At 60.5% G+C, this 25743-nt stretch overlaps 1 protein-coding gene across 3 annotated transcripts in view; it reads left to right on the top strand.

The window, feature by feature from the left end:
- Window positions 1-25651, top strand: part of NFIC (nuclear factor I C) — a 36624-nt gene extending 10973 nt beyond the window's left edge. For 2 of the 3 annotated variants that reach the window (XM_065658787.1, XM_065658788.1), the window contains 10 exons: window positions 4868-5399; window positions 13349-13420; window positions 13572-13646; window positions 13776-13899; window positions 14077-14201; window positions 15498-15626; window positions 15733-15917; window positions 17345-17504; window positions 18920-19005; window positions 20533-25651. In XM_065658787.1, the coding sequence (XP_065514859.1) occupies window positions 4868-5399; window positions 13349-13420; window positions 13572-13646; window positions 13776-13899; window positions 14077-14201; window positions 15498-15626; window positions 15733-15917; window positions 17345-17504; window positions 18920-19005; window positions 20533-20550 (1506 nt within the window). In that variant the 3' untranslated portion in view covers window positions 20551-25651. The remainder of the gene's footprint in view (window positions 1-4867; window positions 5400-13348; window positions 13421-13571; window positions 13647-13775; window positions 13900-14076; window positions 14202-15497; window positions 15627-15732; window positions 15918-17344; window positions 17505-18919; window positions 19006-20532) is intronic. The other variant, XM_065658789.1, reaches the window with a different exon arrangement.
- The last annotated feature ends 92 nt before the right edge of the window (window positions 25652-25743 follow it).

Consider the following 25743-nt stretch of genomic DNA (forward strand, 5'->3'; position numbering starts at 1 on the left):
GGCGGCCACCCCCAAGAGGGAACTGGGGACCCCTGTCTGCACCACCACACCTTTAATGGTGTGTGATGGAGGTGTGTTGGGGGGAATTACTCCCCCTTGGAAAGGCCAGGATGAGCAGGCAGGGCTAAAAATATGTTGGGAGGGAAATAAAACCTCCTGCGTCAGGGGCTAAAGCTGGGCTTAGAGCCCTGGGCTTGGCCTTGGGGGGGGCTGAGGGGTCTCTCAGTGCTGGGGAGTGATGCTGAGCCAGGGTGTCTCCTGCCTCAGTAGGGTGCAAGTTGCCATCAACCCCAGTGCCACATCCTGGGGGCAGCTCCCAGGCTGGGACCCTGGGATGGGTGTGGGGTACCCCCATAGCCGCAGTGTGCAGGGTGGCAGGCAGTGGGGCACCCTCAGCCCCACGCTGGCATAGGGCCAGGTGGAGGAGCTGGCAGCGCTGGGGACTGTTGGCCAAGCTGCTTTTTTTTTTCCAGTTCGATGAAACATTTCACTTCCTTGGAGACTTGGGGGGGGTCGGCTGGGAAGCCACGTGGCCCCAGCGCTGCAGACCATGGGATCCTTCCCGGGGTGGAGGGAATGTCTCCTTGGCCATGGGCCGGGTCCTCTCCATGCTCCTCTTGAGCTGCTTGTGAGGCTTTTCCCAGATCCTATCCACTGCTGTCGCCTCCCCGCACTCAGAGGGGGATGAGCAGGGACAACACATGGGGAAGGTGAGGCACCAGAGGAATCTGCAGGAAAGCAGTGCTCCTAGCACCCTCCCAGCTCCATCCATCCATCCATCCATCCATCCATCCATCCATCCATCCATCCATCCATCCTCCCTCCCTCCCTCCCTCCCTTCCTCCACAGGGTACCAACCCCTGGGGCATCCCATACCCCAGGTACAGCACTCCCTAGTTTGGGGTGTATTTAGCAAAGCCGGGGAGGGACCAGCAACACTGCTTGTTGGAGGTGGGGGTGCAGACCAGAGGCAGGGTGATGGGGGCAGAGCTTGCCTCCCCCAGGAGAGGAAGGGCTGTGCTGGCTGGTGCAGGCCCAGGCAGTGCTTGGCACCTGAAGAGAACTGCTTTTCTTCCTGCTGTCTTCTAAGCAAACTGCCTGGACGGCCTCCCGTGACCTGCGGCTTCGGCGTGCTCCCCACTCCCAAGTGCCAGCATGTCAGCACTGGCCCAGCACCAGGTGCTCGCAGCACCCACAGGGCAGCAGAGGACCCGGTGGGGTGGTTGTGGGCAGCACCAGGAATGGGGAGCCCAAAAGGCTCCCAGGGTCCCAGGAACACCAGGGACCCAGACACGTGGCAAGCACCAGGTACTTTATTATAAGCCCATTGCAGTCTGATTCTGCGCGGGGCTGAGCATCAAGGCAGTAAATGAAGCACAAGGGCTTGCATCCATCCTGGCTGACCCTCCTGACAACAGGGTGGCTGCATCCAGAGCATGCTGCGGGTATGGTCCAGCCTGGAGCCCGACGTGGATGTTGGCTAGGGGATGCTGTCAGCTTCGGGGTAGAGGGGGCCATAAAAAACTGGGTGGTCTGGGGAGAGGAGCCGTGGGGTGGTTGCATCATGTCCTGCCTTCACCTCTACACCACAACAACGTGTTCTGCCTCACAGCAGCCCCGCTACAGGGCTGGGCGTGCAGAGGCTTGTCCCATCCCCAGCTATGTTCCTGGGGTCCCTCCTGTTGCCCTGCGCTGCAGTTTCCCCTGCTACCAGCATGTCAGTGCTGCTCTCCAGGGCTGGGGAAGCCTCTTGGGGATGTGCTGAGCTGGCCGGGAAGCCTGGCTGCAGCTCTTGTTAATAAATACTTTATGATGAATCCAAAGAGATTTCCTCCTCTGGAGCAATTATTGTAAAATGGGCTCTAATAGAGCACAGGGCTGGCCCTGGGAAGGGCTGGGTGCTTTTCAGGGCCTAAGTGCCTCCTTCCATCCCCTCTAATGAGCACTTCCCAATCATTGGCATCTGTCTCCACAACAGGTCTCATTCCCAGGTTAACATTACCCAGAGCCGCTTTGGCAGACGGTTAAGAAGTGGCTCCTGGAGGCTTTGCAGGGCCCATACCAGATTTTCATCCATGCCAAAGGCACCTGAAGCCTTTGGTGAAGGGAAACTGAGGCTGGGGCAAGGAGCAAATCCTCAACATGTGCCTTTTGGGCACCAGGATTTGAGGATTTTGGGGATTACTGGCATCTCTCCAGCTGCATCCCCCCTCTGCCACCATGCCAAAGCTTCCCATGGGGGCACAGTGCCTGTGCCGAACGTGCAGGTCCCAGCCCGGGTTGGTGTGGCCGCAGGGAGCAGGACCTGGCAGCGGTGCTGGGGTGTGTGGAGCCTGGCAGGGCCCCTCCACACCCCTTCATCGCACAGGACTCTGCACCGCTCCCTGCGTGCCACAGGGACACCGTCCTGCTCCTCCCCATGGCTATGTGGTGGAGAACAAAACCTGCTGACAAAGTAAGTGACCCCTCCTGTCCTCCTCCCCCTCCTCCTGTGAAATCTGCTCGGGAATTTCCTGAGGAAGTGTTTTGGTTTTTTCATTGGAAAATTCAGGCTGTTTCGCCAAGCCTGACTTGTTTGGACACGGCACTCAAGTGGAGGATGCTCAGGGCCTGGTCAAGCCCATGCTACAGTGTCCCTGTGTGGCACAGAGCATCCCACACCGTGACAGGGTGGAAGGCACCCACTGGGCAGCTGGAGTCAGAGGTGGCAGTGATGGGCACGGAGAGAGGCCCACACCAGCTCTGGGGTGCTGCTAAAGCCGTTAGTCCTGGCACAGCATGCCCAGCTCCACGGTAGGACTGACACCAAGACAGAGGCAGGCTTGATCTGTGCCTCAGTTTCCCCTCACTGCATCTGGTGCAGAAAGCCAGTGCTCTCTCTGGAAGGGGGAAACAAGAGGGTCCCTGTGCTGGGACTGGCAGCACCCCAATGTGGGCATGCTCTTTCTTACAAGCCCAGGCTGGATGAGGCCCAAGCACAGGCTCTGATGCCAGATTCCCATCCGGAAATGCCCCAGGAACAGCCTTGTCTGGGGTATTGCAGCATGTCTCTGCTTTCCAGTCCCGCAAAGGAAAAACAGCAGGAGAAGCACTTAACCAGTCTTTTGGCCCTTTGCCGGTGCTCTGTGCTGCATGCAGAGCATGGGGATGGACCCCAGGTCTTTCAGTTTGTCCCCCTCAGCTGCAGCCATCCCACCCACCCGGTGCCCCTGGCTGCCTGCACCTACCCCCGCTTGAGCAGCATAACTCGGAGAGCAGGGTAAGCTGGAGGGAAAATTGCCAAGGGGCTAATGGGCTTTGGGGCAGCTCCCATCTTGCTGTGACCCTGAGTACAGGGAGGACTCAGCAGGCACTGAGGGCTTGATGGGGCTTCTGCAGGCAGTGGACTTTTGAGGGGTGGCAGCAATTTGTTGGGCTCCTCGGAATAAGTGGCCACCAAGGACGATGAACTGCCCATTGCCCCGGCCAAGGGCTGGCTTTGGAACTGGCTGCTGCTTTTTTCGGCTCCTGTCTTACTTTTGTTTGACCTTCTTCCCTAATTTAAGCCACATGCCCAGCCCTTGCCCAGCTGCACTGAATTAGTGGCTGCTGCTGGGGAGGGAACCAGTCCTTGTGGTCGTGGGGGGCTGTAGCTGCCCTGTGAGCAGCCACTGGTGATGGGTTCCCCTAGCAGGATGGGTCCCCCAGGCTGGGATGGGTCCCCAGGGTCAAGAGGGGTCTGCATCTCCCAGGCAGAATTGGGTCTCCATGGGTGGGATGGGCTCCCCAGCAAGAGGGGTCCCTGGTGGGCTATGGGGGGACACCCATGGAGTCACAGCTCTGGTGAGACTCGGTCCAGAGCAGGGGCAGTCAGCAGGTCTGTGTTTGGGGGGACTTTTGGTGGGCTTGGGGAGCCCATGCTGGTGACTGGTGGTGCAGTTCTTGGTGTCTATACTGGGTTCAGGGGACAACAGGGGCTGTGCTGGGGTGTCTGTGCCAGGTCACGGCAAGGTCTGTGCAAGGGAAGCAGGTCTGAGGCTGTGCAGGAACTGGTTTGAGGTTAGTGGGTCTGTGCTGGACTCAGGATCAAGTGGGAGTTATCAGGGTCCATATGGGGTTAATCCCTGCAGGGAGCCTGCTCCAGGAGACACTGTCCCCTCCAAGCAGGGCCACTTTGGGACACAGCTGCTTCAGCCAGGGAATGGCATCACTGCCCTAGGATGAGTGCGACGAGTGCGGTGTCCAGAGCTGTTTGCCCCATCCCCTGCTGGGCTCCAGGTCCTCCCCTGACTCCAGCTCATGGACACCTTGGGGATGCAATTTCTTGTTTTCTCCCAGAGCTGGACCCATCCCGCAGTGCTCACACGTGGGAAAGGCAGTTGGAGCATGGCTGCAACTGAGGCAAACTGAGGGAGCTTCCCACTGGTGCGGGGGAAGCTGGGGTATGGGACATGGGTCCCTTGGACGCTGTGAGCTGGCAGTGCCTGACCATTGCTGGAGTGGTGGCTCCGGCAGGCACGATGGCAGGTAGGGTTGCCGTGTCTGTCAGGGTTAGATCAGAGAATCCCAGACTGGTTTGTGTTGTGTTGGAAGGGACCTTAAAGCTCATCCAGTCTCAAGCCCCGGCCACGGGCAGGGACACCTTTCACTGGAGCAGCTTGCTCCAAGCCTGGTCCACCTTGGCCTTGAACACTGCCAAGGATGGGGCAGCCACAGCTTCTCTGGGCACCCTGTGCCAGAGCCTCAGCACCCTCACAGGGAAGAGCTTCTGCCTAAGAGCTCATCTCAGTCTTCCCTCTGGCAGGTTAAAGCCATTCCCCTCAACCTGTCCCTACATGCCCTTATCCAAAGCCCCTCTCCAGTGACCACCCATCCCTCTGCCCCACAGGATGAGTTCCACCCCTTCATTGAGGCGCTGCTCCCCCATGTCCGGGCCTTCGCCTACACATGGTTCAACCTGCAGGCCCGCAAGCGCAAGTACTTCAAGAAGCATGAGAAGAGGATGACGAAGGACGAGGAGAGGGCGGTGAAGGACGAGCTGCTGAGTGAGAAGCCAGAGGTGAAACAGAAATGGGCCTCACGCCTCCTGGCCAAGCTGCGCAAGGACATCCGGCCCGAGTGCCGCGAGGATTTTGTGCTCTCCATCACCGGCAAGAAGCCCTCATGCTGCGTCCTCTCCAACCCTGACCAGAAGGGGAAGATGCGCCGCATCGACTGCCTGCGGCAGGCAGACAAGGTGTGGCGGCTGGACCTGGTCATGGTCATCCTCTTCAAAGGGATTCCACTGGAGAGCACTGACGGCGAGCGCCTGGTCAAGTCAGGCCAGTGCACCAACCCCATCCTCTGCGTCCAGCCCCACCACATCAGTGTCTCCGTCAAGGAGCTGGACCTCTACCTGGCTTACTTCGTCCGCGAGAGAGGTGGGTGCTCATCTGCCTGTGGGTCAGAGCCAGGATGAGTCCCTGTGGAGCGAGCTCCCAGGGGGAGGTTCATGTGCCAGGAAGGGGAGTGAGTGGTCCCCAAGAATGCTCCTGGCATCCCCCAAGGGGGATCTGGGGGGGTTATCCCACATCCCACACTGCCTGTGCCAGCAGCCCAGTAACAGCCTGTTCCTGTTGTGCCCAAGAGCTGGAGCTGGGAACATCCAGCAGTGCCAGGTTGCTGTGGGTTGTGGTAACAGTCCCTCACCCAGTGGGTGACCAAGGTGGGGACAGGAGCAATGATAACGCCATCTGGGGCAAACCCCAAACACCATCAGCTCCTGCTGTGCACCAAGGGATTGCTGCTCCTATGGCCTTCACCTGCTTGGGGCCCTCAGATGGAGCTGTGTGTGCTGCCAGGATCTGCCTGCCCAGCCACACCTGCTGGCATGTGCTGGGCTGAACTGGGTTTGGGATCCATCCAGTTAAGCCCCAGGGCGTAACTGGCATGCAGTATGCTATGCTGGGGGTACCCCATATTGGCTGGGATGGGGTGCTGCACACTGGGCTGGCCTGGGGACATCCTGGACTAGACTGGGCTGAAGTGGGAGCCCTGCCGTGGCTGTGCTGGCAGCAGGGATCAGGACCCCCATGGCAGCCACGCTGAGGTCCCCCACACTGCATTGGGATGCCATTGCCGGTGGGTGTCCCCAGGGAGGTGGGTACTCCTCTGCCACCCACCAGCATCGACCTTGTCCCCAGCGCCTGCGGTCACCTGAGTTCCAGTTGGGAACATGGGGCTCTAAATACTCTGATAAGGCTCCTGCTGCCATATTAAGGTCGCTCCGAGTCCCGGTTAAGGGAGCCCAGGACCAGGCAGCAGCACCCATCCTGCTCTCATCCCTGCAGCCATCCTGCTCCCATCCTGCTTTCTCCCCCTTGCACATCCCACCCTACAGCTCCCCACCCCCCGCAGCATCCCCAGGTCCAGGGGGGTGACAGGGGGTGACTGAGGGGATGTGGCCCCCACCGGCCGGGCCGCTCGGGCTCCCCACGGCCCCCCTGCTGCGGCTGCACACGTGGTTTTGGGCCAGGCGCCTTCTGCTGAGGTCAGCACAAATTCCCCGCTGCTGCTCTGGCAGCGCCGGGGCGGGGGGAGCTCTCGCTCTGGTTTCCCTGCTCGTCTGGGGGAAAGACCCACGGGGGAAAGTAAGGAATGAGCAGAGCCTGGTTGGGGAAAGGCTCCGGGGCGCTGAGTGCGGGATGGATGCATGCTGGATGCAGGATGGTGCAGGCTGGTGCAAGCTGGGAGTGGGATGGTGCAGGCTGGTGCAAGATGGGTGCAGGCTGGGAGCAGGATGGTGAAGGGTAGTGCAAGATAGGTGCAGGATGGGAGCAGGATGGGTGCAGGATGGGAGCAGGATGGAGCAGGATGGTGCGGGCTGGGAGCAGGATGATGCAAGCTGGGAGCAGGACAGTGCAAGATGAGTGCAGGATGGTGCAGGCTGGATGCAGGCTGGTACAGGACAGTGCAAGATGGGTGCAGGCTGGAAGCAGGATGGTGCAGGCTGGATGCAGGATGATGCAGCATAGTGCAAGATGGGTGCAGGATAGGTGCAGACACTGCGGGGCTGGGTGAAGGATGGGTGAAGGATGGGAGCGGGACGGGTGCAGACGGTGCAGGGCTGGGGCTGGGTGCAGGATGGGATCAGTATGGGTGCAGATGGTGCGGGGCTGGGGCTGGGTGCAGGATAGGTGCAGGATAGGTGCAGGCTGGTGCGGGGCAGGTGCGGGGCTGGGCTGTGCACACCGCAGTGGGGGCGGGGCGGGCGCTGCAGTGGGGGGTTGCGGGCAGAGCTCGGAGGTCGCTGGTGAAAGTCACTGCAGTAACCAGGGATCGATGGAGTAGCTCCATGTGCCGGGACCTCGGAAGCAGCAGATCCCTCCCAGCGACCACAGCCAAGCTGGGGGTCCAGTGCCCCCCTCCCTGCACCCTTGTGCCCCTATCCCGGCACCCCATCCCTAAACACCCAGCCCTGCATCTCCATCCCTGCATCCCCATCCCTGCATCCTAATCCTGATCCAGCTGGGGGGCAGCAGGAGCTGTAAAGAGGCTGGCTGGGCTCAGTGGTGTCCCCTCCCACTCTTTGGGGTGCTCTAGAGCTGGCGGGGACCCTGCAGCCGAAGGGGGCTTGGGCACAACACTCTGCCCTGAAGTGAGCTCCCCCTGGTAGTGCCTGGGGTGGGAGCAGATGGATATTTGGGGTGAGCAGGCGGCAGGTCCCAGGGTGGCATCGCTGCTAGCCCTGCCGCTGCGTGGATGGCACCAGGGGGAGGCAGGGACCTCCACCATGCTGCCAGCATCTGCGTCCCCCCTCGTTGGCAGCCCCTTATCTCCCCTCACCAGTCTCACTGAGGCAGATGGCACCAATCTGCCAGGGAGCCCGTGCCAGGGCTTTGGGTCCGGACGTGCCAAATGTCTGCGTGGTCCCTCCAGATGGAAGGGCAGGAATTCCCTCCGGCAGTGCTGTTCTGCCAGCCCCCCAAGCCAATATTTATGGGCAGGAGCGCAAAGAGATTGATGGGGTGCACGGTATTTGGTTGGAAGGGACCTAAAAGCTCCTCCAGTCCCAACCCCTGCCATGGGCAGGGACACCTTTCACTGGAGCAGCTTGCTCCAAGCCCCTGTGTCCAACCTGGCCTTGAGCACTGCCAGTGATGGGGCAGCCACAGCTTCTCTGGGCACCCTGTGCCAGCGCCTCAGCACCCTCACAGGGAAGAGCTTCTGCCTAAGAGCTCATCTCAGTCTTCCCTCTGGCAGGTTAAAGCCATTCCCCTTGGCCTGTCCCTAAAGACCCTTGTCCAAAGCCCCTCTCCAGGTTTCTTGTATATTTCCATTCTACAGGCAGGGCCCAAAAGCAATACACACAAGGTTATCTACAGGGAATCCACAGGGGCTGTGTCCCTGCCCTTGAGAGGTGGGCCGGAAAGGGGCTCACCAGGTTGCTGTGACCGCAGCTCTATCCCCATCCCCTGCAGCATCCCTGTGCCCTGGAGGTGGCTGCAGCTGGGTTGGTTTTGGCACGTCGTAGCTCTGTGGATGGTGTGCTGGTGACCTTGGGGAGGTCAGGGCTTCCCTGGCTCTCCTGCAGTGCGCCGGGCCGGCAGTGTGCCGGAGCCATGCCAGAGCCAGGCAGCTTTCCCGCAGTGCCACCAGTGAAGTGAGTTCTTCATGTCTCAGCCCCATGGCCCCAGCCAGGGTGCCACATCCAAAGTGCTAGGGCTGGTGGGGGCAAAGCGTTCCCTGCACCCAGCGGATAAAACACAAGGGAGCTCCATTGTGCCAGCACCCGCCTTTTCCCCACCCCGGTGCCTGCCCCATGGCCACAGTTGCTGTCCTGGCCAGGCGCCCAGCTCCTGCCGCGCTGGCAGGGGACAGCTGGGGTGGCAGATGCCACTGCGGGGCTTGTTCTGCCAACCCCCCCTGGCAGGACAATGTGCCCCCGAGCTGGGTTGGGGGTTTGGGGTCCCTCAACCTGCTCCTCCTCTCCCCCTCAGCCTTGTGCAGCCTCAGAGCTTGGCCGTGAGGAGAGAGATTCCCATCATGCACTGGGGGGGATGCCTGTGGTCAGTGGGGGCAGAGAGGGGAGTCTGTGGGACTCTGTGGGGGGGCTGGCTGTGCCATGGAGCTGTGCCATGGGGCTGTGCCGTGGGACTGTGTAGTGCTGCAGGACTATGCCATGACACAGGGCTGCGTCGTGGGGCTGGGCCGTGGAGCCATGTAGTGGAATGCTGTAGGACCCTGCCATGCCATGGGGCTGTGCTGTGCCGTGGGGCAGGGCAGGGGCAGTGGTTCCAGCAGCACAGGGCCAGGCCTGGAACCCTCTGACTGCGCCTGCAGAGCTGGGGTGTTCCCCCACACCCCTTCTTCCTCCCGCCCCCTTGCCTTCCTCCTGCCTTCCTCCTGCCTTCCTCCTGCCTTACCTTCCGTTTCCTTCCCTCCCTCCCTGTCAGCTCTTTCTCTTTCCTTGGTTTAATTTTCTTCTTTCTTTTGTTCTTTTTCCTTCTCCTTCTCTTCCTCATTTATTCTCTTTTTATCCTTTTCCCTTTCTCTCCACTTTCATGTCTTCCTCCCTTTCTAGTTACCCTCCCCACCCTTCCCTCTCTCCCTCCTTTCTCCCTCTCTTTCCTGTCCCTCATCCCCTCCTGCATCTGCAGCCCTAGGTCCCCCCACTCCATGGCAGAGGCACTAAGTGCCAGCACCCCAGAGGGGGTGTCTCACAGAGGATGTGGGGGTCTCAGCCATCCCTTTGTCCATCCTGCTCCCGTCCCTTTGTCCGCTGCCATCTGTGCTCTGCAGGCGCCGGCAGCCCTGGATGAGGCCCAGGCCTGGCAGGGCTGAGCGAGGGGGTGACCAGGCCCCGTGTTCCGCCCCCCCGGCCACTGCTGCCGGGGTCAGCCAGGGACAAATGCTCTGGCTCAGCCTCCCGGGCCGGCTGCAGGCTGGGACGTGGCAGCGGGTGCATGGTGTGACCCCCCCCCCCCGCCACCCTGCGGGACATCTGCAGCCAGGACCTTCCCGGGGCTCAGTGTGGGACGGAGGAGCTGGCTGAGAGTGGGCTGAGACCCAGCAAGCTCATCTCAGGCCCTTGTAGCACCGCTGTCGTGCGGGGAAGGAGGGAGGATGGAAGGGGAAGTGGGGGTTGTAGGCAGCGTGGCAGAGGGGTCTGGTGCTCCCACCGTGCTGGCTGAGCCGGGATTTAGCTGGAACACAGAGTGTTTCTCTGGGGATTATCTAAAGGAGGTTACACAAGCAGCGCTGGTGCGGGTTTTATGTAAGGGCCATGGGGCCACTGTGGGTTGGGGTTGCTGGGGGTCTTGCAGGGAGAGACTGGAAATCACAGACACACACACACACACACACACACACACACACACAACCCCTCCGCAGCTGCTGCCATGCAGCACTCGGGCTCCCTCAAGTCTCCAAACGTCTCCAGTCCTTGACCAGGACTGGAGACATTCGGAGGCCAGGAGCAGGAGCATCATTGTGGGCCCTACTGGTGCTCCCCGTAGGGAAGAGCCAGGCAGAGGCATGGAGGGGGGGGCTGTCCTGGGTTAACACCATCGCAGGGGAACTCTCCCCTGCCCCAGGGGTAACTGAGGCAGTGGGGCCGAGCCCTCTCCTGTCTCCTGGCCTGTCGCTAACAGAGCTGGAGGAGGAAACCTGCTGCCCTACCTGGAGTGGGGGGGTGTCCCACCAGCCCCCAGCACCCTCCAGCTGCTGCACCTGCACCCTACAGCAGTCCCTGTGCCCATCAGTGCTGCGGCACAGAGCCAGGGCTCTTCAGCGGCCCTGGGGGCACCCAGCCTGCATTGAACCCCAGATCCTGCCCAGGAGCTGTTCCCATGTGCTGAGGCCCTGGGGAGAGTCTCTGTGGGGCTGGTGGCACCGTGCCGGGATCCATAATTCAATGGGTGGCATCGGTCCAGGGGCTGGGAACGCGGACAGCCCTCACCCTGCCTCAGGGCACAGACTTTGTTCTTTCCAGCAGAGATGGGATCGACCTGTTTGGGCCCCTCCATGCACCGAACCCCACAGTCTAACATCAGGACCCCCTCCATCATCCCCCAGCCCATTATTTGGGGGTGCAGAGAGTGCGAGGTTGTCCCCCACCCATGAGGCTGGGGGGTCCCAGCCTTCTTTCACCTTCCCAATGCAACTGAAGCACTTTTTGGGTGGTGGATTTGGGGTGTCTCCCCCAAAAACACATCCCTTGGAGGTGGGAGGAAGGAGGCCGCCATTTTAGAGTGGGCCAGCAGGCCCCAGGCAGCCCTCACATGGCGGCGAGAGCAGAGTTTGGAGGAGGCAGCCAGAAATGTGCTGGCAAGATCACCCAGCCCCACCACGGGGGGTCCTGAGCCCGCAGCCCCCCTCCTGGCACCCACAGCCCTCCATCTGCAGGGACACGAGGGGTGCCAGGAGGGGGCAGCCCTGCTGGCAGACCTCAGAGGTCCTGAGAGCCCCCAGGTGCTCCTGGGGTGCCATGGCTGGAATTGGGGGGCTCAGCTCGGGGGATGCTCCCTTGGGATCGGGATCAGGGTCAAGGGATGATGCTGGTGGAAGGATGTGGGGGATGCCCAGGGGGGTACCCAGGGCAAGCAAGTGGCCCTGTTGGGTGCCCAGGGGCTACAGAGGACACACTGGGGTGGCTTTGGGGGGAGCAAAAGGCTGTGCCAACCATTCTGGGAGAGCAAAGGTCCACGTGGGGCAACTGGGGTTGAGGAAAGGTCCATGTGGGGCATCATGGGGTGAGCAGGGGCCATGTGGGGTATCTGGGGGAGAACAAAGGTCCATGTGGGGCATTTGGGGCAAGCAGGGTCCATCCCAGGACAAGCAGTCATGGGAGGTCCCATGGGCCATGTGGAGGCCACCAGCTTTGGTGGGATTCTAATGCCCGATCCCCCCGCGGGGAGCGAGCAGGGACCGGGGCACCCCGAGGCAGTGTTGGGGAGGTCACGGGGCTGCAGCCGCCGCCCTGCGCCTTGGCCCGGCTCCATCGCTAACGGCTTCCAGAGCCGCCGCGACGGTTGTTGTTGTAAGAGGCAAGGAGGGGCCATGTCCGGCCGCGTGGTGCCCATGACTGCGGCGGGGGGGGGGGGGGGGGGAGGCCCGGCCACCCCATGCCCATGCCCCCATGCACTTGGGCGTGCATCGGCCTTCAGAACAAGGGGGGTGGAAGGAAAACGGAGAGAAGGAATTGGGAGGAAACCCCTCCCGACGCACTGCCGTGGGAATCACTGCTCCCTAAAATGGCTGCCCTGGGGAAGCCGCAGGCGTGGGCAATGGCGGGCACGGGGCTGGCTGGCACCGGGCCGCGGCGCTAGTGTGGGATGGCTGCCAGCAGGGCAGGGGCTGCCAGGCCGGCGCGGGCAGCAGCCGCAGAGGAGCCTCGGGAACTGGGGAGAGAGACAAAATGGCGGCGCTTGGCATTGGTGTCCAGCAGCCCCCCGGGTGTGGGGTGGGAGCGCAGTTTGTGTGTGTGAGGGGCTGTGGGTCGCGGGGTGAGAGGGGCACAGAAAACCGGGGAAGAAAAGGGAAAACTGGGCAAAGCCCAGCTAAGGCGCAGCAGGAGGGCTGGCAGCTGCGGCCACGCTGTTATGGCGGTGTCATGGCCCTTTCCCGGCATCAGCCAAAGCTGGGGAAGAGGAATGCTGGAAGCCAGTGGGTGGGAGAAGGAGGAGGAGGATGGGGAGGCAGGATGGAGGATGAGGAGAGGGGGAAACGTGTGGCAGAAAGTTATGAAAGGGATCTGGGGGCTGGCAGGTGCCCTGCCCTGGGAAGGAAGGATGTTCGCAGTAAGGTACAGGGAACCAGAGGGCACATTGGCCATGCCGTGTTGCACCGTGCCGTGCTGTGTCATGCCGGGGTGTGCCAGCGCCGCTGATCTCAGCGTCTGAGAGAGCTTTTTTGTGTCTAAAGCTAAAAGAGTGTTCAAGGAGCAGGAGCAAGCGCTGCCCCACGTCCCAGCGCCCTCTGAGGGGCGAGGAGGGGGCAGAACAAGGTGCTGTGGAGCGACAGAGGCGATGCCTGGCGGTGGCGGCACTGCCCAAGCTGGGTGGCAGCAGCAGGAGGGAGGAGGGGAGGCAGGAGCAAGGCCAGGCAGCTGTCACTGCCTCAGGGCAGGAAAAGGGCTGTGGGTTCCCCTCACATGGCAGCCCAAGGGTGTCCCTGTTCCTGTCCCTGTTCCTGCCCATAGTGAGGGATGCCTATGGTGGCTCTTCCCTGATGGCTGGGGACGTGCCAACTTGGCCCTGGACCTTCTGCCAACCGTGCCTTGGTTTCCCCATGCTGCAGAGCATTGAGGGGGGCTGCCAGGGCAGGGAACTAGTGCGTACCCCAAGTTTGCACCGGTGCCTCATCCTGGTGGTATTTTTCCCTCTTGCAGATGCAGAGCAGAGCAGCAGCCCCCGGACGGGCATTGGCTCGGACCAGGAGGACAGCAAACCCATCACGCTGGGTGAGAGCACGGCTCAAGGGGCAGCATTACAGTGGCATTGGGGATGTTGGGGTGCTCTCAAGTTTTACCACAAGACAGTGTGGAGCAGGAGGGGTGCTTCTGTCCTGTCCTGCCCCCCATCCACAGAGCTCCCTACTCTCTTCCCACACAGATTCCACGGACTTCCAGGAAAGCTTTGTCACCTCGGGGGTGTTCAGCGTCACCGAGCTCATCCAGGTGTCCCGAAGTGAGTGCCACCATCATGCCACTAACGCCCCCCAAGCTGCCTGGGACTGGCAGCATCCCAATTGTTCCCCATCCCAGATGTGGGCCGACCCGCCCCCGCCAATCCCCTGATCCCTCTCTCTCCCTGCAGCACCGGTGGTGACAGGCACGGGTCCAAACTTCTCTCTTGGAGAGCTCCAGGGCCACCTGGCCTATGACCTGAACCCCTCCAGCACTGGCATGCGGAGGACACTGCCCAGCACCTCTTCTAGCGGGTACGTGATCCTGGGACCATGCTGGCGTGGTACTGGGTGACGCTGGGTGATTCTGGGTGTGAAGCCAGGGTGAACCCAAGCCTGGCCATGGGCCACTGCCCATCTCACTGTGGTGGAGGCACAGGACAGGTTGTGTCCAGTTGAAGGCTGGAGCTGATTCCTCCCCTACCCACCCAGGAGCAAACGGCACAAGTCGGGGTCCATGGAGGATGACATCGACACCAGCCCAGGGGGCGAGTACTACACCTCCTCCAACTCCCCCACCAGCAGCAGCCGCAACTGGACAGAAGACATGGAAGGGGGTAAGTGCTTCCCTACAGGTGCCTGCCTATAGATGCCCCCTTGCTGCTACGGGACCCCCCCAGCCAAGTCACTACTGTCTGTCCTCCCCTTTGAGAGCCTGGGGTTGCTTTAGGGTGCTCAGGTCAAAGCATGAGCTGGCTGGAAGGGCTGTGGGGTTGCTGTAGACCTCCCCCCCACCAAGACACAGGCTCTCTATAGGGTCAGCCCAGTGCCCCAGCCCCACAACAGCCTCTCCCAGCCCCACAGCGGCTGCTTCTGCTGCGGGCAGCAGCTCTGTTGCTTTCTTGGCATTTTTTCTGTTGGTTTTTTTTTTTTTTCCCTTTCCTGTCTAGACAGCCCCAATTAGCTGTTCATTAAGAAAAGGGGGGGGGGGGGGGGCTGGGCTAATTAAAGTGATGCTGCAGGGCTGGCAAGGCAGCTCCCACACCCTGGGGTGCCTTTGCAGGCCAGGGAGTGCTCGTCTTCCCCCCTCTTTGGCTCTTGTACTGCTTCCCTGCACCCCAAACAGTGGGGCAGAATCCATCCTGCCCCCCCCCCAGCGCTGGCAGAACCTGGAGGGTGCCTGGCTTTGGGGGACTGGAGGCAATTTGGGGAGAGTGAGTCCTGCCCCAGCAGGGTGCCCCATAGGTGCTGGGGATAGTGACCCATCCTGCACCAGCACTGTGCCCATGGGCCTGGTGGGTCCTCAGAGAGATGTCACCCCCTGCCCAAAACATTGCCTGGGGGTATGCATGGCAGGTTGGACTGCGCAGGGGTGCTCCTGTCCCCTGTTGGTGGCCTGATCCGGGGCAGGAGGGAAGGGGGCAGCAGTCCCATATGGGATGTTCCAGGAAACCCTCCTAAACACCAGCTGAGAAGAGGCTAAACCCATTACCAGGCCTTGGCCAAATGGCCAGAGCTAAAGCCACGGTGATAGGGGAGGGTGGGAGGCATCTACTGTCCCCTCCCTCTCTACCCCAGCTTCCGGCACCACCGGAACCCCAGCCCCAGGGGTCCAGTGGGGCACCCATGGGAGCCCCCAGTTTTGCCCCCTGGGTAGGCACCCACACATGCAAACACGCGTGTGCACACAGGCATAGAGGTACACAAATGCCCATGCTTGAGTACGTGCCTGCACATGCTACATGTGTTTATATGCCCACCTGTGGTAGGCCCATAGAAGTGCCCACATCCATGCACACCCTCACTCATGTGCACACACACGTGCACTCGTGCCGAGCCTATCCTCAGGGAGCCCCTCACCCCAGGATCAGGCTAGGTGCTGGGCTCTGACACTGCACCCCGCTTTGCCTCAGGCATCTCCCCCACTGTGAAGAAGACAGAGATGGACAAGTCCCCCTTCAACAGCCCATCACCCCAGGACTCCTCACCCCGTCTGAGCAGCTTCACGCAGCACCACCGTCCCGTCATCGCAGTGCACAGCGGTGAGTGTCCAAGGCATGGAGCCAGTGGGTGAGCAGTGTGGGGCTGGGCCAGTAGCTGGCTTCTGGTGACACTGGGGGGTCCCCCTCTTCCTGTTGTCGCCTGCAGGTATCGCTCGAAGCCCGCACCCATCATCTGCGCTGCATTTCCCCACCACCTCCATCCTCCCCCAGACGGCCTCCACCTACTTCCCCCACACGGCCATTAGGTACCCGCCTCATCTCAACCCGCAGGACCCACTGAAAGATCTCGTCTCACTGGCCTGTGACCCGTCCAACCAGCAGCCCGGACCGGTAAGGATGCGGCCTCATCCTTGCATCCCATCACTGAGCTCATGGTGGGGCACTGGGGTCTGCTGCATCCCCTTGACTGGGGTGATGTGTGAATGCGCCATCCCTGGTAGTGTTCAACACCAGGTTGGACAGGGCTTGGAGCAAGCTGCTCTAGCGGAAGGTGTCCCTGCCTGTGGCAGGGGGCTGGATCTGGTTGAGCTTTAAGGTCCCTTCCAACACAAACCATTTCGTGATTTTGTGATTGTCTGCCACTGTCGCCGTCACCGCCACCACAGCTGGGGGTCAGGGCACTCTGGTGGCACTTCGGTGCCAGCACCCAGCCTGGTAGGGTGTTGGACAGGGCTGGGCAGCCATGCATTGGTTTGGGAGCGTGGCTGCAGCTGGTTGGTGTTGATAGCTTGGTTCTCTGGTGATGGAGGGGAGACAGGGCAGTGGGTGCTGGGGCTGAGCCATTGGCTGGGGCTGGGGGTGTCTGTGGGAGTAGGGGACATGTGACCATTGCCAAAGAGCCACCATCCACCAGCATGCCGGGGGACTGATGGGCTCTGTGTGCTCCGGTTCTGGCTGGTGACCCATCAGCCCTGTCCCCACTGTGCCATGTCCCCATTGGGTGGCAGGGCCACACTGAGCTGCTGTGTGCTGTCCCTCATCCCAGTACCCCACACACCCAGCACTCAGCACACCCAGCACCCCATGCACCCCACATGCCACATATCCAGCACCCCTCATAAAGCACAAAGTGCATTCAGCAGCCAGTGCCTGCAGCATCCAGTTCACCTAGCACCCTGCACACCCAGCACCCAGCACACGTACTACCCTGCACACCTAGCACCCAGTGCCCTCAACATGCCATGCACCCATCACCTCACGCACCCTGCACCCCGCACACCCACGCTGTGCTCCCTTTGTGCCTGCAGCCAGGGCCTAGGAGTGGCTGCATCCCCACCCCCTGTGCCCCCATTCTGCCCCACAGCTGCAGACAGTCTGGGGGAGCTCATCTGAGCTCTGCCCAGCACCTGGTGAGGCCTGATGGCAGGGTGAGGGGCATGTCTCCCCATGCAGCAGGTCAGTGCCGGGGCTAGCAGAGACCGGGTCAGGAACAGGGGGAAGCTGGTACAGGAGCCTTCGATGTCCCCATCCCCTCACAGCACCCTGGCTCCGGCATGCTCCGCCATGGGGTGGGGGACGTGGGCCGCCCCCCAAAACCCACCCTGACCCCCCTGCTTGTCACCCCTTTCATGATTCCCTGTGGCTGGCACCGACCGTTCAGGGCTGCTCTGAGACCCATCAAACTTGTGCCAGCAGTGAGGGATGCTCTGTGCGGGTGCCAACCGGCACCAGGCGCTCCCGGGCCGGCTTTTGCTGGTGCTGCCCGTGCTTCCTAATGGCTTGTGCTGTTTGTTTTTCTGTCTGTGTTGTATCCCCAGTTAAATGGAAGTGGTCAAGTGAAAGTGCCCAGCCACTACTTGCCCCCGCAGATGCTGGCGCCACCACCTCCCCCTGGCATGCCCCGCTTGGCCGTCTCTCCTGACACCAAACCCACTACGACAACTACCGAGGGAGGGACGACCTCGCCGACATCACCCAGTAAGCACCCCGCGGCGCCCACCCCTCTCCCCGGCCCGGCTGGCCCCCTCCTCTTGCAGCCCCCCCAAAGCGTGTTCCCCCCTTGTCCCCGGTGCTGCTGGGGGGGGACGTTGGCGGAGGTGGGCTCCCCGCAGCCGGTGAGAGGGCGGCAGCTGGCACGCGATGAGTTTGCTGGGTCTCAGGCAGGTCGGAGTGGGCAGGGTTTGGGCAGGAGGCTCTTGTGTGTCCCCACCAAGCTGGGGGGGCCCTACACTGGTCCCAGGGACCTGATGGAGCCCGTGTCATTCTGAGCTGACGCCCTGCCCAAACCCCCCCCGGCACAGGCAGGGCTTGCCAAGGGAGGCAGTGGCCTCTCCGTGCCTCAGAACGCGGTGGTGCTGCTGGTGAGGCAGGGACTGGCTCAATGGCTGTGGTGGTGGAAGGGTGCCGGCCTGTGCTGCATGGGCCTGCTGTCCTCACCCTGCCACCAGGGTCCCCAGCGCTAGGTCCCTCATTTGATCAGGGGCTGTGAAGCGACTTGGGTGCAGGGCACCTGAAGAGCCCCTGGGGGACCCTTCGTTAGCAGCGGTCACTGACAAGCTCATCCTTTAGATGGCCTCAGTACCTTGGGCAGGAGGAGTTTGGGTTCACAAAGGGGAGACGCTGGTGTCACCCCCGGCCTGGCATAAGGGCATGTACTGTAGTGGTGGGACACTGCTACCATCACCATGGTGTGTCATCACCATGATCAACGAGAGTGTCCCTGTCCCCATCCTGCTGTATCCATGGGACTTCTGGTACCCAGAAGGAGGCTGCCACGTCCCTGGAGACAGGCGACAGCTGGATGCCATTGGTATGGAGGTTACATGGCATGACATGGAGGGGAGAGCTGTGGGTGGTGTGGCCCAGCCAGTGACGGGACCATGTCCACAGGGAGGGACTGGGCAGTGCCAGTCTCCCCTTGGTTCAGGGAAGGATGTACACTGGGTGTCCCCAGGGAGCACAGGGGCCAGCTGGCTCTGAGCCCTGCCCCGCCCCCCCCCCCCCCCCCCCCCCCCGGCTCCTGATGGGTCTCAGGAGCTCAGCAGGGCTGGGGGTCCCACTGCTGGACCCCTACCTATCTGGGGGTGGAGGTGGTAATGGGGTGATGTGGCCAAGTGGAGCTGGTGGCTCCTGTTGCACTTGCCCCACAGCGCTGTGCTGGCACCCCAGGGGTGCCCCCAGCCAGCCATCACCACAAAGCCACCCCTCCAGAGGGCACAGGCACAGTAGGCACAGCATCCCTGACCTCCACGTACTGCCAGGACACCACCAGGGACATTGTCCCGCTGTCAGCTCCATGTGCCTGGGACGCCTGTCCCAGCAGTGCCAGGCAGCAGCGGGACAATGGCGATGCCACCGGCAGCCCCATTAATGAGCTCTCGTTTGTTCCCCAGCCTACTCTGCACCAGGCACGCCCCCTGCGAACCGTTCCTTCGTGGGATTAGGACCAAGGGATCCTGGGAGTATCTATCAGGCACAGGTGAGAATGGGGATGCTGCTGGGGGGACCCTCCTGCCTTTACCCTGGGCACCACTGTCGTGGCATCGCCGTTGTGGGCAACACTGTTGTGGGCACAGCTGTTGTGGGCATCACCGCCATGGGTGTCTCCACTATGGCATTGCTGCAGTGGTGGGCATCGCTGCTGTGGCATTGCTGCCAAGGGCATCACCAGCATGGCATTGCCACTGTGGGCACTGCTGCTTTGGGCATTGCTGGCTTGACATCACTCCTGTGGGTGTCCCTATTATGGGTATTTCCATTACAGGCATTGCCACCGTGGGTATCCCCACCATGGGTATTGCCACCATGGCATCTCCACCTTGGGATTGCCACCATGGGAATCCCCAGCTGTTGCCCAAGCCAAGGCCACAGGTGCTCCTGGTGACTTGTGGCCACCAAATGTCCCCCATGGCAGCAGGAGGTCCCTGCCATGCCCACAGCTGGCACCACGCATCCCTGCACGAGGGCACTGGGGCCATGTGTCCCTTCCCCAGGCAGACACAGACACCCTGCTCTTCCCGCTCCAGACGTGGTGGGATGTGGCACGCGCCTTTCCCGGGAATCTTCACTGGTGCTGGGTGTGTTGAACTGGCCATGGGTGAGGCACCGTGGGCAGTGCCGTGGGGCAGTGCTAGAACCTTGTGCCTCACTTGTGCTACAAGTTGCACAGCCTCAATGGTCCCCTCAGGGGCAGTATCGGGATGCAGTGGGATGGAGTGCAGATGGCGCCATGGGGGGAGTGAGGACTTGAGGGGCTGAGCCGTTCCGTGGGGCACCCAAGGGTGCTGTGCTGTGCCACAGTGCTCAGGGCCCATGAGCTGGGGCACCCCAGGCGTGCTGTGTGGTTGCTGGTGGCAAACACTGGGGTCTGGCTCTGACCAGAGTGCCCTGCCTCAGTTTCTCCAAAGGACAGAGTGGGGTGGGCACCCCGAGGCTTTTGCATCCCTAAAAAGGAGACACGGGGTACTAGGGTCCCTGCACCCCAAACTCTGTGAGGGTCACTGTCTGTGTCCCTATGCATGTGTGTCTGGATGCACTCTAGGAGCTTCCCCAGAGCAGAAGGATACTCTGCCTGAGGAAACTGAGGCACAGTGGGGACAAAGTGAGTGGCCCATGTTCCCGGCAGCGGTGGCTGAGACCTGCTGCTCTCTGGTCATGTGTGGTGGGGCTGGGAAGGGTTAAGGGAAGCAACGGCTCCGAGCTGTCTGGTTGCCAACGGAAACCAGACATGAGGTAATCGGGAATGAACTTGAACTTGGGGCTGGAGATGGGGGGGAGAGAGACAACGGGAGGGTGGTAGGGGCCATCCCGCAGGGTCCCCAGTTCTACCACCCCTCTGCTTGTCCCCAGGCAGGATGCTTTCCCTGTGGAGCATCGCCTTGGCCACCGAGGAGGACGGGGGGGGGGGTCACTGAGTGAACTCGGTGCAGGAGTGGGGCAGTGAGGGGAGCATGGGAACAGTGTGGGGACACAGGGTAACGCCAGGCTTTCTCCTCTCTCCCGGCAGTCCTGGTACCTGGGATAACCGCCGCCGTGCCGCCCCTTCGCCTCCCTTCTCTGCTTTAGGCACCCCCAGAGGAACATCCCTGAGCACCAGGCCCAGCCTTGTGGTGATGACGGAGAGCGTGGACTCACGATGACGACGACGACGACGACAAGCAAAACCCACACCCGAAGGAAAGAGCGAGGGAAAGGAAGAAGGAAAAGGGTCAAACTTTTTCAAAACGGAAAACAAAAACCCCCACACAAACAACACCCCACCCCCCCCAACCCAGGAGGATCCCAACTCCCCCCCACCCCGGAAAACAAAGAAACACACACAAAAAAACGAGAGAAAAAAACACTATTATTTGCCCCTGTTGGCCGGCGCTACGCTGAGACCTGACACAACTCGTGCCAGCAATGCTCCTGCAGCGCCTGAGCCCCAGCGGCTGGTGACTCCCTCGGTCCTGCCTCCATGTGAGTAGAAAAGATCAAACCCCCTTTCACCGTCCCCCCACCCGGCCACACACAGACTGTAAGGGGAGCCCGGGGTGTGACACAGTGACATGGTGCTGCAGTGGCCGGGGCTTGGCTTGTCATGACTTTCACAGGAGGAAGGGGACTGGGGGTTCCCGTCCCCCCCTACCGTGTCCCCGTGTCCCCCACAGGTGTCCCCACCCCGGGGGGGGGGGGCGGGGGGGGAGCTGTGATGACGGGACACATCCGTGTGTCTGAGCTATGCATTCCTGTGGACAGGTACGGGGGGTGGGGTGCGATTGTGTTGCACATTTGTAGGAAATGCACTTTGAAGAGGGATTGGTCAAAAAAAAAAAAAAAAGAGAAAGAAAAAGAAGAAAAGAAAAAAAATTACTAAAAAGGAGGAAAAGGAAGAGGAGGAGGAGGATGGAGAGGAGGAAGAAATGGAGCCCCTGGCCTGGCCTTTGGCTGCTTTGGGGTTTTTTTGGGATTTTTTCTTTTTTTAACGCCAAGGGCAGAGCCCCCCACGCACCCCTCAAAGCATCCCCGCACCCCCCAAACCCCCCTGCACCCCAAAGCCCCCTCCGCACCCCCCACCCTGCGCCAAGTGCCTGAACCGCTGCGGTGGAAGGGACACGGACCCGGAGAACCCCCTTAAGGATCCCCCCCACTGTGGGGAGAAGCGCTGGAGGAAGCCCCCATCCCGCTCGGGGGAGGAGGAGCAAGATGAGGAAGACCCCCGGTGTCCCCCCGGAGCAGACTGGTGTTTCTTCCCGGCGCCGCAAGGGACAGCCCCCGGAGGTGATGGAGAGAAGCCACTGTGGGATGTGCGGGATGGCAGCAAGGGCACCGCCAAACCCTCCCCCGGCTCCCGCGGGAAGGAAAAGGGCTGGATGGAGGAAATCCCTGGAGAGGAGAAGGCATCCAAAACGAGAAGAAAAAGGAGAAAACCCGCAAGAGAACAAGAGAAAACAGCAAAAGAAGCACTTGGCGGCAACGGAGCCCTCTTTCGTTTGGGGTTATTTTTTACAGATCTGAGAGAAGCATTTTAAAAAGCCCAAAACAAACAAACAAAAAAAAAAAAAAAAAAGAGGAAAAGAGGAGGGAAAAAAAAAAAAAAAAAGGACAACCCCCCTGTCTATAAGTGCATGGTGCTTTACCAGGACTTGGCGACCCGGCTCGGCCCCGCCGTGCTGGCGATGCTGTGCATGGCAGAGTGTAACCGGCTCTACCTTCCCCTCAGCAACAGAGAAAAAGAGGAAAAAAAAAAACAAAAAAAAAAAAAAAACACAAAAAAAATCTGTATAAAAGAAAAAAAAAAAAGGGGCGAAACCACCCCCCAAAAAAAGGGCGAAAACCCGAAAAAAAAGCAAGAAAAAAAAACCAACAAATCCATGTTTTCCTAATTTGCACGAAGTTTTCTACCACAAGATGTGCCTTTGCCTTCGGAGCCTCAGTATTACCGGGCCCGGTGCCGGGGCGCGGGAGCCGCTGCATGCCCGGGGCCCCCCCCCCGCCTCCTGCATGGCTTCTTCTTGGCCGGAAAAATCCCCTTTTTCTCTCTTTTATTATTATTATTATTATTATTATTATTATATTGTTATTAATTCTTTTTTAACCGATTTTCCTCCCCTTTGGAAACGTCTTCCAGTTGATGCACCCTCTGCGCCAACACACCGGAATATGCAATAGCCGCCCCCCCCACCCCCCTGCTTTGCCTCTTTTTGAGGGGGGTTCCTTCCCTTTTGGGGGGGTTTCTTTTGGTTTTTGGCTTCCAGCAACCAAAGGCAGTGAGGTGGGAGGCAGCGCCCCTCTCCCTCCCCCCGGGCCTGGACCCTGCCAGTGCTCTGGGTCTGGACATGGCAAGATGGATGAGGATGCAGTTGGGGTCCCTCATGGCTGAGCCCTCGTGAGGTGGAGGGGGCAGCATCCTGACCTCCCCCTTTTGAACTGGTTTTTAATGGTGTGCAAGGACAAGAGGGCTGAGCCCAGCAGCTCTTGTGACAGGAATAGAACCGTGTGAATGTAGCTGTTCCCCCCCCCCCCCCCCCCAGAAAAAAAGGGCTGGTGTCGGGGGAGGATCACAGGTCACAGGCCCCCATATCTATCTCCATTGGCCTCATCTTGGGGGGTCAGGAGGGAACAGGCCACAAGGTCTCCTCTCGCCTGTGCAAAACCACCGAGCGGGGTCTTGACACCCCCAAAAAATCCAGATTTTGCCTTAAAACCCACCGTCCCGCCGGCCGGAGAGACACCCCCCTCCCCCCCAGCCCTGCTGAGGCCTGATGCATGTTGTGACACCGATGGGCGGGCGGCACCGCGCGGCGGCGCTGCTTCGTGATGAAGAAACGTCAACATTTTGGGGCTTTTTTTTATATTTTTGATAGTTTGGTGGGGTTTTTTGTGTATGTGTGTGTCCAAAAGTATTAGTGGGGGACGAAGGGGGAAAAGTAGGGGGGGATCTTCCCACCCTCGGTGTGGTTTGTTGGGGGTCCCACCAAGGGGAACGTCCGTGGGAGACACTTCCTGATGCAAGGTGCAGTGCTGATGTCTGCAAGGACAATGCAAGGCGGTGGAGGGGATCAGTGTCCAGCGGGGGGAGAGATGTTGAAATCATGGAATTTAGGGGAAAGTAAAAAAGAAAACAAACAAAACAAAACAGGAAGAAAATTGGGGGGAAAGGAAAAGGAAGAAAAGACAAAAGGAGGGTTTTAAGGCTCGAAAAAGGATCGGAAAATACAAAAATTAGTGTTTTTTGCAGCGGTGACAGGAGGGAGGGGGAAACTCCCCCGGGGCAGACCCCCCGGCATGTGCGGGGCCTGAGGGGGAGGTGAGGAGCGCTGGCGCCCCTCGGGCCTGCCCCCCCCCCAAACCCCCCCAGGAAGCCCCCGGCTCTCCCCTTTTGCTGCCTTTGCCCGGGGCCAGCCCAGCGGCTGCGGCCCCTCAGAACCCTCCCTCGGCAAGAAAAGCACCTTAAACATGTTAAATCAAGGCAAAAAATCATCATCTTGACACACACCTCCCCCAGCGGGGGGGGCTGGATGAGGCTTCCTATGGGGGGGTCCGGGAGCCCCCATCCCCCACGCCCCGGGGACTTTGCACTGCTCCCCCCACCCCCCCAAAGGGAATATGCAACCCCCCCAGAGCTCTCGGAGTGGGGGAGGCGGAGGGGGGGAGGCACCACTAATTTTTATTATTATTTCTATTTTAATTGTTTTCCCTTTAGTTTTTAACCCCTTCCAAGCCCCCCCACCCCGCTGCGGGGTTGGGCGCAAAGCGAGGTGGGGGAGTATCCACATATGATCCCCCCATCACTGGGGCTGCTTATGGGAAGGGATCCCATAAGATGGGGGGATGAAGGGGAGGGGTCCGCTCGACAATCACCAGGGCCCCCCCGGGGGGTTTCGTGCACTACAGCCTCTCCTCGAGGGTTTTTTAGGCTCGTCGGCTTCAACCGTTAATTAATAGTCCTCGTGCCCTATAAATAACGCTGTACATAGGAGCTCCCCCCCCGCACACACACATATATATATATGGGGCTGCGGGACAGGGGGGCCCTGCGGGCCGCACGCACCTAAAGGTACTTTAAAGCGCAAAGAAATATATATATATAAATATCACTATATATATATATATATATATACATACCCCGCTATATATATATGGCGTGTCCGTTGTCGGTTTGTTTCTGGTTTGGGTTTGTTTTTCGCGTATTTTTGAGTTTGGAAGTGCTGCTGCTGCGGGTGAGGGGAGCACCCATGGATGCCCCCTTGCAGAACCCGGGGATACCCCTCTGCAGCACCTATGGGTGTCCCCCCTGCAGCACGCATGGATGCCCCCTTGCAGCACCCATGGGTACCCCGTGCAGGAGCACCTGGGGATGCCCCCATGCAGCACCCTGGGGTATCTCCCCGCAGCACCAACGGTGCCAGCGGCCAGGAGGGAGCGGAGATGGAGCCCGGGAGGATGCGTGTGTGTGTAATGGGGTGGGGGAAACATCCCCCCCACAGCCCAAATAGCGGCAGAAGGAGGGACCCCCCCAAAAGGCGCCTTTCGGGGGGCAGCCGGGGCCCCCTCACAAACCAAAAACCTGCCGCAGTGCCTCCGCGCTACCGGCTGCCCGCCGCCTTTTGAGGGGGATCCTACCCTCCGCACCCCCTCCGTCCCCCCCCTGCACCCCAACCTCCCCCACCCGGGTCTCCCCCACTTTGTACCCCCCGAGCAGCCGGATTCTTGCTTCTTGCTTCACCGCAGCCGTTACTGGCCCCCCGGGACCCCTCGGGACACCCCTCCCCGGTGCATCACGATATTCGGTTCTCCCACCGCGCAGCAGCTGGCGATCCCCGCCGCGGGGGGGGGGGGTGGTGTTGGGGGTTCTGGTTGTTTTGTTGGTTTTTTTGTTTTTTGGGGTTTTTTTGGTTTTTTTTTTTTTTTTTTATTTTTGTTGTTTTTGTTGCGTTTTGGGTTTATTCGGTTGTTTCCCACCCTCCCCCCTATGCAAAGAAAAAAAAAGAGACAAAACAGAAGAAAACAAAACAAAACAAAACAAAAACTGACACGGGAAAAAACAAAAACAAAACAAAAAAAAAGGAAAAAATTAAAAATCATTAAAAAAAGACAAAAGCCAGAAAATGTACAAACATTAAACGAGCTCTGCTTCAACTCCCGCCCGCCTCCGGCCGTCCTTTGCCACCGGCACCAAGGCACCACTGCGGTGCGCTGGGATGTGTTGGGCTGCACTGGGGAGCACTGGGATGTA

The sequence above is a fragment of the Lathamus discolor genome, chromosome 21, assembly GCF_037157495.1.
Source record: "Lathamus discolor isolate bLatDis1 chromosome 21, bLatDis1.hap1, whole genome shotgun sequence".
Classification (NCBI taxonomy): domain Eukaryota; kingdom Metazoa; phylum Chordata; class Aves; order Psittaciformes; family Psittacidae; genus Lathamus; species Lathamus discolor.